At 41.7% G+C, this 12,537-nt stretch overlaps 1 protein-coding gene across 1 annotated transcript; it reads left to right on the top strand.

Moving 5' to 3' along the window:
* Positions 1-5,070: 5,070 nt before the first annotated feature.
* Positions 5,071-12,148, top strand: LOC117851896 (PH, RCC1 and FYVE domains-containing protein 1). The gene is made up of 10 exons (XM_034733807.2): positions 5,071-5,205; positions 5,672-5,758; positions 6,594-6,683; positions 7,032-7,112; positions 7,282-7,467; positions 7,543-9,525; positions 9,715-9,861; positions 10,707-10,984; positions 11,297-11,447; positions 11,527-12,148. The coding sequence occupies exons 1-9, from the start codon at positions 5,155-5,157 to the stop codon at positions 11,424-11,426; spliced, it is 3,033 nt and encodes a 1,010-aa protein (XP_034589698.1). The 5' UTR covers positions 5,071-5,154; the 3' UTR covers positions 11,427-11,447; positions 11,527-12,148.
* Positions 12,149-12,537: the final 389 nt, after the last annotated feature.

Below are 12,537 nucleotides of genomic sequence, written 5' to 3'. Positions count from 1 at the left end.
GCCAGTTTTTGACACGTGTTAGGTCGGCGTCAAAGAGAAGAAAATGGCCGATGCGGATAAGCAAGAGGCTACGGCTGGAGGAATCGGCTGATAGAGCTACAGTGTTTCGACCGATTGGCTGAGGGAGTCAATGATGACCCGCCGATTGGGAGCTGGAGCGGCTTGGCCGATGCGGGCCTAAAATGGGCCAAGACGGTGGCCAGATGAAGATGAAGACTGACCCATGGAAAAATAGTAATCGACTCCGATGCGGGTTGTATCTATGTGTAAATATTTGTTATTTTTAAATTAGAGATAAAATCATAGTCGGTTAGGAAATCAGTTGTAACAGGGTATAAATAGGTGCCTCGTAAAGCTTGTAAAACAACACAACAAACATCAATACAAATCTACTTTTCCACGCAACTTTACTTTCAAGTCAGTGACTTAGCCAAATACTTTTCTTTTTCACAAGTTCGCGCGAGTTGGCAAGGCTGCATCAACACGATCTCCGGCCAATTTGTAAGTTCCGCGTATCGAGTAATATCTAAGCTTTAACTTCGGGCGCATCGCTATCATTTCGTTTAAATTTATTCATCAGTTATTGATATTTACTAGAATTATAGGTTTTACCTATTATTTTAGTTTTATCACCAGTTATCCAGCTTGAAACACGAACTGTCGGCTTCACCAATATTTTTATTTATCATCATATAGCTGATTAGATCTGTTCCAAGTGTTGTCTTTGTAGGATTGTTTAGGTTACTCCAGTAGTTTCTTTTACAATTGCTACGTGATCATCGGCTGTTTCATAGCCGGTCATCTTTGCACTAATTCGACCGACTCGTTGATACGTCCTTTGAAATAGATCGGAACTTCAGCTGATCGAAACCTTGGAATTTAATATTCTTCTTTCCTTGTCAATCAACAGGTTAGATTGACTGGCACACTACGCGAACCGCACCAGGACGATAACCCGAATAGGAGCTAAGCAGATTCTCCCGGGTCGTGTGTCCGACGCCGAGAGTCATCGTCTGATTTTTTAGCGTCAACACCTTGAATGCATAAAAAAAATCTGCCAATATGCTTATCCTCACAAATTTTTACACAATCTATCTCAACAACACTGCCAAGACTTCTCATTTCAACATCAGCCTTGAACATGTACAACCAGTCAAAACTGTCATCCCATTTCCCAAAAAGTTTATCAGCTGCCCTCTGTGTACCATACCATACAGTTTGATAATAAATCTGAATCTTATATTTCTCCTCCAGTTCCTCCTTTAGTTCTTTAGCACCCAACCCAGGCTTCCTCTTCAGTAAAGGGATGGCTCTCTCAGCAACCCAAGCCTAATTTGCCATTGTTCCCAACACTCTACTTGTTGAAGCACACTGATGAGGATACTTATTTATTTGAACATGGATTAATGAAAACATTACTGTAGTTAGTTTAACATGAAGCTAAGATTTAATTGCCTAAATGTAATAAATTGCATACCCTGACACAACCATCTTTTTGTGTCTTAGCCCTAATAATCCAGAGGCATCCAATAGCCTTGCAAAAGCTCCTGAATTTGGACTTGTCAGACTTCTTAGTGCCTAGCTCAAATTCATTGACAATGGCATGCTGCTTAACTGCTAGTTTGAATTCAACCATAGAAGGATACATTGTGCCAACAGACATTTCTAGATTATCCCTATCCCAATCCATAATAGGTTCAGTAGGATCACTATCATCCACACTACAGCCTGCATCTCTCAAGTCCTATTCAGTTTCTTCTGGAATGGGAATTTCTGTACTTGCTGCTTGTTCTGCTCTCTCATCTGCATCTTTGAAACCCATAGCCTCAAACACTCTATCTTCATCAGCCACTAGAGTTGGTTCACCATCTTGATCAGGCTCAAGGAGGATAATTAGAGAGTCCCAATCCACAATCTCAGGTGCCACATCTTCATGAATTGTCCAATCTACCCTGCATTAGAACTAAATGTCTCTCCTAACCCTTCAGCAAAATTAGGTACTGGTTGTGCTTGGCTGGTGACACATGAACTTGCCATAGATCCACCTCTAGTTTCACCAGCTTGTTCCTCCTGTTGATAGCCCTTTTCAACTACTTCCACTACCACATTAGCCAACCTGTCATGAAACCTGGACCTAATCATGTTCTCAAACTGCTCATTACTTCTGATCTTCAATTCAGAACCACTATCACTATCAACTGCCCACACAGCAAGTGTTTGAGTAGGACCCCAAATGATCTTACTGGCCACAATAACAAATGAATCAAGATTGTACCCACTGCATCTATCAATCCACAGATCATGCCATTGCTTTCCCATATCTAAAGCACCAGAGTACTCTAGAATTGCCTTAAATTTTACAGATTTAACAACTATTCTAAAAGCATTGCCAGGATCAATCCTGACATAATCATAAACAATGAAACAATTTGAAGTTAGAAATCCCCAACCCTAGTGACATGCATATGTGGTGCAGTGAGTTCAAGTGAGCTTACCATGGAGGGCATTCGCTAGGCTTCATGTTTAATCACTGCAAGAACCTCACATCTACTAGAATACCAGCCTACAACGATGAAATAACACAAATCAAGGGACCTCGTGGGAATTCAGAACCTCACATCTACGAGAACACCATTCTTGGAGCAAGTGTCACAGAGCAATTACCTTCGATCCATCACCGTTGCCGTCGAAGCTGACGCCATCGGGGTCCAACTAGGATTCGAGTAGGTAGGGAATGGTTGGTCTGGTTGGTCGGGACAGGGATAGGCGGTCTAAAGGATAAGGCCAGGGGCACCGGGGTCTTTTCGCGAGTGGCATCCAGCGTGGAATCGTGACATGGCACGCCATGGAGGTACAAATGGCGATTGTGTAACTAAAACTTCTCTCTGGTGGTAAAAATGTAGATCGAATTGTAAAAGTGGTTTTTGAAGGAGCGCCATTTCTTACGGTGGCAAATAATTAGATATCCCGAATCTAGCCGCCAATGATGATGAGGGGTCCTTCTATGTTTTTTTAGTTTGATAAAAATGGCCCTTCTGGTTTCATGGGTCAAGCCCATAATGTGGGGAAGCTATATCTATATCTACATGGTTTCATGAAGTTTTCTAGCTCTCCAACTTCTACCGTTTGAGATTCTTGGACTTCCATCATTGGAGATTCGTGCAATTAACCTCACACCGTCGAATCTATCCAAGCTTCTTCATCCCTAGCTGCGTGCCTCATGCTCATGGCTGGCCGGTGGCCTCGCTGCCGTCCCTTTACCCACACTCACCGGTCACCGCGGGCCTCGCCATCGCCCCCGCGCATGCTGATGTCTCGCCACTGCAGCACCTCATGCGGGTGCGTGGACCTTCGCCTCTCGCGGCCCCCGACCCCATGCGTGCCAAACCTGCCGCCTCCTTCTATGGGCACGCCAGCCTTGCTGCTGCCGTGTCGCTCACGTCCGTGGTCGGAGAAGCTTACTAGGGTTGCAGAAGAAGAAAAAAAAATTCAAAAATATTGATTCTTCTCTGATAAAAATGTTGAATCAGACAAAATATTAAAGTAGGCATTAAAAATGTTGAAGTTAGTATTTACGTTAGATGGTCGGGAGACAGGGCTGGTTGTTTGACCCCTCGCTCATATGCTTGCGCGAGATGTTTTGGATCGCCGCGCGTGAGAAATCCAGGCGGTGCCGCACGGCGGCACTGGCGCATAGAATTTGTGTTTTCCATCTGAAACCATCGTCATCGCAAGCTCGCAACGGTTCGTTCCCTCGATGCGCGCGCTGATCCTTATCCCCGAAAGCACCGTGCACCATTTCCACGAACACCATCAAAGCGAGCGTCCATTCGATCCCACAAGCCACGTGGACACATCTTGCCCCCCGTGGTCCATACACGCAGTCCAGGAGAGCCTGCCCGAGCCTTTCTTCCGCGAGGAGCGAGGGCCGAGGGGGCGCGAGCCCGTTGCCCCGTTGCCGTTGCCTCTTCTCTCTCGTTGTCGTCGTCGTCGTCCTCCGCCTATCTTGCGCCGCCACGGCGAATTGCGCGGATCAAAACCCTCGCGCCCCCCGATTGCGTGCTCTGCACGTTGCCGGAGGACTACGGCCGCCGATTGCCCTCGCAGGCGATGGAGCCGGCGCCCTCCCTGCCCCGATCCGCGCCTAATCCGATGACCGCGAGATTTTCGCAACAAAGTTTTGAGGTTGGTCATTCTCCGTAATGTGGCTGGGGTTCGTGTGTTTTTACTGTAATTTGTATGGGGAATGGTTGGGAATTTTCTAATTCCAAGTGATTTGGCTTGTTATTCATTATGGATTTTATTTGGGAGGATTCGGCTCGATCTTGCAATTAGTAAGGTATTTTCTGTCCAGCGTAGGTCCACCCTTACATGAATCATTTCCGGCAGTCAGTTCAGGCGTAATGACAGTAGCTGCAGAAATCCTTGGTATTTGAGGCGTAATTTTAGCCCATAATTGATCACTTTTGCGGTCATCTCATGTTTTTGCAGTCTGAGGGGAAAGGGGTAGATGCCTTACTGTTAATCTGATCATTTCTGGACGACAATGCATCGAACAGCGAGTTTTTATGTGATAGTTTGGCTGAAGGATCAACTTGTGTATTGCCCTGGGACGTTGTAACTGTAACCTATAAGGCTTTTGTTGATCTGAAGCATTTTCAGCCAGTGTTTGAGAGTGTTATATATTGTTTGAGGTTCAAAATTTTAGTCGATTATTGTCTAACCAGCATAATAAGCTAGGGAGAGAAACGTCCACCCTAGCATTGATGTATGAGGTGAGAATCTGGCTATTATCAAGTTCAAGTATTAAACTCACTATGTTCCAACCATGATGTTGATTGCCTTGTTTATTGTTGATGTTCGGGCATAATCTCAGACCTCCTATAGCTATTCCAACTAGGGATATTTGTTGACGTTGTCTTGTATCCACCTGTACGCATGCATAGTTGTAAAGGCGCAAAGTAGGAATTATTAATCCAGCTGTATTTCTGTAGCTGAATCACTGACTCGGACTTTGGTTTGCCATAGATCATTTGCTAATGGTTTTCCTTTTTGCCTTTTACAGGGGCAATTCAAGGGAAACCATGCAGTGCTGTTATATGGTTGTTTTTTCAATGGTCTCATTTGGCGACCTATGACAGTGTGCTATGTTAAATGGCTTCAGAGTTTATGAAGAATGGTCCCTTTGATAGGGATGTTGAACAGGTAATTTTATTCTCAGTAGGATTGAATGAATCTTACTCATTTATACAATAGAAGGACTTTCCAACTGAATAACATACTTTCAAACTGAATAATATAATAATTTTAACTGAACTTTTATTATATGGAAAAATGAAAATGCTACAAGGAAAAATTTAGCACCTGGTAGCACCGTAATAAGATGCAAATTGATTAGTTTAACAATGTCTTGGTGGTTCTGTGGTAGGAGTGTCAAGCTTGTAGTCTTGTCGAAACCAGAAGCATCTAAATTTAGATGGATCTTCTAGCGAAAGAACCCCAACCTCTACAAGTAGTGAACTCTTAGTTGTGAACTAGTACTAGACATATGATTATTTTATTAATTTGTTCCACACCCTGGTGCTGTCATAATTATACTTTCATTGCTTTCATGTAAGCAAAAGACATGCAACAGCATGTTTTATATCAGTTGGTGTTTCTGAATTGCTAGGCAATAACAGGCTTGAAGAAAGGAACACACTTACTGAAATATGGCCGCCGAGGAAAACCAAAATTCTGTCCGTTCAAACTTTCAAATGTAAGTAGGAACATTTTCCTTAGCACTATAGATTAGTGATAGCTCATGCCAGTGTTGATTAAACAGTTTACTAGTCAATTGTTCATGAGTTGCCACGAATTTTGATAAAAACTACTTAGGCCCACAATTGAGCTAATCGTTGTTACAAATATTATTTTTGCCAAAAAAAATTGCATATAGAATTAAGCCAAAGAAATCACATAGGTAAAAGTGGAAGGCCATCTATGTATTCTCTTGCACACAGAATCATTGCACAGAAGATCCTTATGTTGAACCAATTACCACCACCACCACCACTAACCACCAGTTGTGCTTTTTATAGAAGTAAAGGCTTGCCATTCTTCCTAGCATTATACATTTTGGCGCTTTGCATTTTTCATGAAAATGAGAGTAGATCTATCAAGGCAATGATCATTAGTCTATTTGATTGGATATGTAACTTAATGGAGGTACATAACAGAGGGTAGGAAAAAATGTAGTTGGTGGCATCACAAGTCGTTGGATAGATTATTTGACATAATTATATTTCATCTTTAGTGAATACTGCATCCATGGGCTGTATTAAAATAATCCATAATTAAAATGAACATTTTTTTCAAATATTTGGAGGAAAAAATTATGGTCATAGAGAAGAGATCTTATATGGTTCTTGGGAGAACCAAGAGGTTACAGAAAGGTTTACCTTTTGATGAGATCTCAGCACTACCTGTATCGTGAGGTACAACAATTAACACTGTACCTCTTGGTATATATTGAGGACTGTGGAAAGGCTCAATGGAGGAATGTCTTTATTCACCTACCATTTGTCTTGATCATGTTTTTCTCCTGTTCCCAGGATGAAACTGTGCTCATATGGTACACTGGGAGAGTGGAGAAGCAATTGAGACTCAACCAAGTTTCAAGAATAATACCTGGACAACGCACGGTAAGATTGTATTTGAGTAATACTGTTTTCCTATTCTGAAACCAACTTCACTAGTATGAGGAAATCTTCCATTTTTTTAACATAATTTTTTTTTCAAAAGGACGGCAATTGCCGATGATTATTAGAAGGAGAAAAGAGAAAGACAAAAGGCGATACAACAACTTTATAGTTTTTTAATATTATCAGCTTGATCTTGCATGGTTTCCTTTCCTTGAATCCTTGATGTAATCACCGGCCTTCCTGCCTTTTTCTGCTTGTGGATTTGTCTAGGTTACTCGCCAGTTCTGTTCAAGAAATTTGAAGTGATATATGCGGTTGATATTGTTCTTATGTTGTCTTCCCTGCCAGGCTATCTTCCTGCGGTACCCAAGACCTGATAAGGAGTTTCAGTCATTTTCCCTTATATATGGCCATAGATCTTTAGATCTGGTACGTGAACTTCCATCTAACTTGTAGCTTTTCTTAAATTTATATTTGAATATATTTTCCTGTTTACATGCTTACCAAAGATAAGTGTTGCAAAACAATATGTCAGTGTTTTCATTACAAACCTCTGATTGTCTTAGTTTGGTTACACTCAGTAGATAACTTGTGGCAGATCTGCAAAGACAAGGATGAAGCGGAGGCATGGTTTGTTAGTTTAAAGGCACTTATTTCTCGATGGAACTGCGAAAGGTGGGTGATCGAAACAAAAGATGATAAAGATTTTGATACCCGAGCTAAGCATATTCAGGGAGATTCACCATTGGCTTTTCCATTTTATGGTAGTGATGCCAAAAACAAGGTAAGTAAATAATGACTTATATATGTAACTTCTTGCATATTTGTAAAGTACGTCATTGTGTTTGGCATCCTGTAGGACTTCCAAAATATCGATGCTCATGAAGTCATCGGCTTTGGAAATATATTTTCTGATGTGATATGCACTGGACCGGACAGGAGTAGGATTAGTGCAGGGTCTATTGGTACTTCTAGCTCCCTCTCATCTGGAGGTGCAGATACATCCAGTGGAGGAGCATCTGGAGTTGATAACAGTGTCAGAGTTAGCTATTCAAGTGCAGTAAGTTCATCCAGCTATGGATCAGGTGATGATTTCGATTCATTGGGGGATGTTCTCATTTGGGGAAGAGGTGTTGGTGCATATGCTTCACATACACCTGGAAATCTGCATGATTCGAGGAGCGATTTATCTTCACCAAAGGCATTGGAGTCGACAATTTTGTTGGATATTCGCAGTATAGCTTGTGGGAGTAATCATTTAATGCTTGTCACCAAACAAGGAGAAATATACAGTTGGGGTGAGGAGTCAGGGGGTAGGCTTGGACATGGAGTTGATGCTGATGTTTGCCACCCTAAGCTTATCAGTGCTTTGAGTGGAATAACTATTGAGTCTGTTGCCTGTGGGGAATTCCATACTTGTGCTGTTTCTTTCTGTGGGGATCTCTACACATGGGGTGATGGCACACATTATTCTGGTGTTCTCGGTCATGGAAATGATACTGCCCATTGGATTCCAAAGAAGGTCTGTGGCCCTTTAGAAGGTCTGCACATATCTTCAGTATCATGTGGACCATGGCATACGGTCATCGTGACATCATTAGGCCAATTGTTCACCATCGGTGATGGAGTATTTGGTGCATTGGGCCATGGAGATCGCCTAAGCACAAACATCCCGAGGGAAGTGAACTCTCTGAAAGGAATGCGTGTTCTACGTGCAGCTTGTGGCGCATGGCACACAGCTGCAATAGTTGAGGTTGTAGACTTTCTAGATCCAGTTGCAGCTGCCAAACTATTTACATGGGGAGATGGGGACAAAGGTCAGCTTGGACATGTTGACAGAGAAGCAAGGTTCATACCAGCCTGTGTGGCATCGCTTTTAGAACCTAATTTTGGCCTGGTAGCCTGTGGGCATGACACTACTGTTGCTCTATCAACCTCTGGGCAACTGTACACCATGGGCAGTAATGCTTTTGGGCAGCTTGGGAACCCAAAGAGTGATGGAAAGCTCCCTACTCTTGTTGGAGGGATCATCTCCAATAGTTTTATTGAAGAAATAGCATGTGGTTCTCATCACATTGCTGCTCTGACTTCTAAAGCTGAAGTTTATACTTGGGGCTGGGGTGCAAATGGTCGTTTAGGACATGGAGACAGTGTCGATCGAAACACTCCAACTATTGTTGAAGTTTTAAAAGATAAGCAAGTCAAGAGTGTAGTTTGTGGAGCTGATTTCACTGCTGCTGTATGTCTCCATAAGTGTGCATCCAGTTTAGATCAGTCAGTATGTTCTGGCTGTCACTTGCAATTCGGTTTTAGAAGAAAACGACACAACTGTTATAACTGTGGTTTAGTTTTTTGCAAAGCATGCAGCAGTAGAAAATCAATGAAAGCTTCTTTGGCGCCAAACTCATTCAAGCCATGCCGGGTATGTGATGAGTGCTATACCAAACTTAGTACTGTGGCTGATGGAAAAAATCTGAAAAATTCAGGGCTTCTTGAGGGAATTCCTCATCAATTGCCCAAGGAAGCCACTGATCCAGATAAGACTTTGCGGTCACGACTGTCTAAGCTTTTGACTTGTGATTCATTCAAGCCTGATGGCAAACACTCACCGAGTAACAGCCAACTTCCTCTACCTCACACACGAAACATAAATCTGAGTACTACAAACTTGATTGGACACTCCAAGGAGTTGATATCTTCTTGCATTCCTACCTTAAGGGTAGATTCCCATTCCCAGCCAACATCGCCTCTGTCCTCTGGACCAAGTTCACCAAATCCTACTCTACGAGAGAATCAGTTAAATGAGAATCTAACAGAAGAAGTTGCTAGACTGAAATCCCAGGTATTTCATATCACTGTCCTATACAATACAATAACGTTTCACTTTTTCCTCAAGCTGTCTTTAGATCCTCATAAATAGCAGAATAATCATTCAGACAATTAGGATTATATCAGGCAGTCCTTTTCTTGCCTTTATTATGTATATTATGTACTACTCTATCTCATAAAGCTATATGATTGATTTTTGTAGGTGAACGAGCTGACCCACAAGTCGGAACTACTTGAAGAAGAACTTGCAAAGGCTAATAATCAATTAAGAGAGGCCAAAGCTACTGCTGATTTAGAAAACTTGAAGTGCAAAGCAGCAAATGAAATTATCAGCGCCCTTACAACTCAGGTAGATATCCATCGTTAATGTGGTCAATTTTTAGGTTGAGTTTTGATGTTGGCTGTGCTGATGGTTGCTATATGGCAAAATATTGTTATTGTCACTGAGAAATGAAGGATGAAAGAATAGTCACTGAGAAATTAAGGATGAAAGAACAATGTACTGGTTATGTTCTTGTAGGATAGGATAGGATAGGAAACTGTTTGCAGCTATACTAAGCAAATGTAGTAATCTATATGTTACAAAGACAAGCATTTCTTAGGCTTGAGTGCAGTGCATGTCTCCACTATTTGTATGTTTGAAAAGAAAATACCATAACTGCATGAAAACATCTCTCTTAAAGTTCAGAGTTGTAACTCTAAATCTTACAAGATATGGTAAAGAAATACAGATTCTAGTAACTGATTATATTCCACATGATGAGGTACAAGTTGTACAACACAACCACCACAAGCTGGCCGTTAATCAGTTCTTATAATTTTCTGTGCATCAGGTTCTGAAACTGTGATGTATGCTGACCTTTTTTAGGAACAGTAAAGAACCTACTTCAAAATAACTATATCAAGTAAATCATTGAATAATATAATGTAAGAAGGTTCTGTATATCTAAGCCACAAAGCACTTACAGGTACAACTAAATCAAAGGATAAAGCTTTCTATATAATGCTAACGTACCAAATTTGTTTGTCCAAAATAAAACTGAGATACCAGAGGGATAGAGACAATTCATAATCAAAACTGTAGATTCTTAACTTTAATTTAGAAATAGGATCATAAACTAGTTTTTCACAGTTGCATCATTATTTTGTCGTTCATATTCCATTTTATGTTACTCAATTCTTTTGTGTTCTCAGCTCAAAGCTATGACACCAAGAACACCTGAAGAGTGTGCTTCACATGGCAGTTGGACTGATCGTGTATCTAAGTTGTATGGAAGTCATTCGCTCGAGAATAATTTGCAGGATCTTCATAGGTCACCTGATTCCAGTGGCCAGCAGGCTCATCAGTCGTCCTGCAATGGAAATAACATGGTAACCGATGCAGAATGGATCGAACAGGTTGAACCTGGTGTTTACATCACTTTGTTCCGCTCACCTGCAGGCCAGAAGTACCTCAGGCGCGTGCGTTTTAGGTATTGGCGCATTCTAGCTTCATCTGACCCAAATATGTGCTCAGTTCTTGGTTTTGACCATTGGACCTTTTTTAGATATGAGCAATTCTTATATAGTTCTGTACAAATTGCATTTCTTGTTTATCCATCAAAGATTGTCAACTTAGTCACAACTTACAGTGGATTTTTTTTTTCTTTTACTTTATACTACTGTCGAATATGGCTCTTATCTGAGTTGTAGAGATGCTCTATACATGTTCCAGCTTCAGAAAAATGATTGTAAATGGCGCCTCACTGGACTTCCCATTGATCACTATTTTTGCTGACATGCAGCAAGAGACGTTTCACAGAGCAACGAGCAGAACTATGGTGGGCCGAACACCGATTGACGCTGCAAGATCAATATGGTATTCTGACTGGAGACAGCATCTTCCCATCAAGAACAATTCGAGAAAACGGATAAGGCCATATCTTCGACTAAATGGTGCATATATGAACTTTTCCTTCCAGCAAACTATATATATTTTCTTTTTCTTGAGCAAAAAGGGTTCATCTTGTCGCAGATTTCCTTTTCTTTCTTCCGGCTGATGCACTGGAGCAACGGAACGTGTGTGCTGGAGATGGAGGTCACTGAATTCCTATTCACCTCCCTCCAGCTTGATGGATATTACTCGTCACTTCCACCATCGCCTTCTCTGTACAAAAGATACAGCAGATGGTGCGGTTTTTCGAAAAACGAAGATATGATAGATGGTGGTATATCTCACAGTTGCATATGGGGCCATTTGCGTAAGTAAAGTGGCATGGAGGGGTCTAACTAGTAGTTTGTGCAAAATGTCTGTGCAGTAGCGGTTAACCTAGGTAACCATGTGTCCCAATTGGGGCTTCAGGGTTGCCTTTCCCCGTACGCCCTGGCTCCCTGCTCGTACTTGATCTGGAACCCGCAGATACATGGCCCTGCCATACTATGTTACGAGTAAGAGCTGCACCATTGACATCTCCGTGTGAGAAATTTAGTTCACAGCAGTCATAGCATGTTGTACAGCCGCTTAACCGTTATCCTATCCGGTAGAGGATATGTATTTTAGTTTCATGTAATTTAGTCTGATTCTGATTTCATCTTCTTACCAGATTTTATGATTTTGGTTATGGGGGAAGGTTTGGAAGAGATTCAAAACTCGTTCAGTTGTTTGCATTTTCTATGTTTACAAAAGCCTTTTTTGGTCTCCTAGACTCTGCCGAAAGTAGGAACATAAAGATATTCAAAACATTCTGAATGGCGGTGTTTCATTCTATTTCCAACTGAACAACATGTGCATATATTTTCGGCAAGTTGCATTTTTCTAAGTTTTTTTGATCCATCGAACTGTGGCGCGCTTCATTGATGCTCCGCAACTCGGCTGTGGGTTGACAGCCAAATGTGCACAAGATTTTTCTTAACGAACTTACTGAATCTGCTTGGAATCATCCCGACATGTCAGCTGCCTAGCTTAGCAGACAAATCGATGCCAGGGGAATCCCTGTCTCTAACCTCCAGCCACACCAAGAGCAAGAGGAGATCATGTGCCATTCCG

This window comes from Setaria viridis, chromosome 4 (assembly GCF_005286985.2).
Source record: "Setaria viridis chromosome 4, Setaria_viridis_v4.0, whole genome shotgun sequence".
NCBI lineage: Eukaryota > Viridiplantae > Streptophyta > Magnoliopsida > Poales > Poaceae > Setaria > Setaria viridis.
This window is presented reverse-complemented; position numbering and strand designations above follow the sequence as displayed.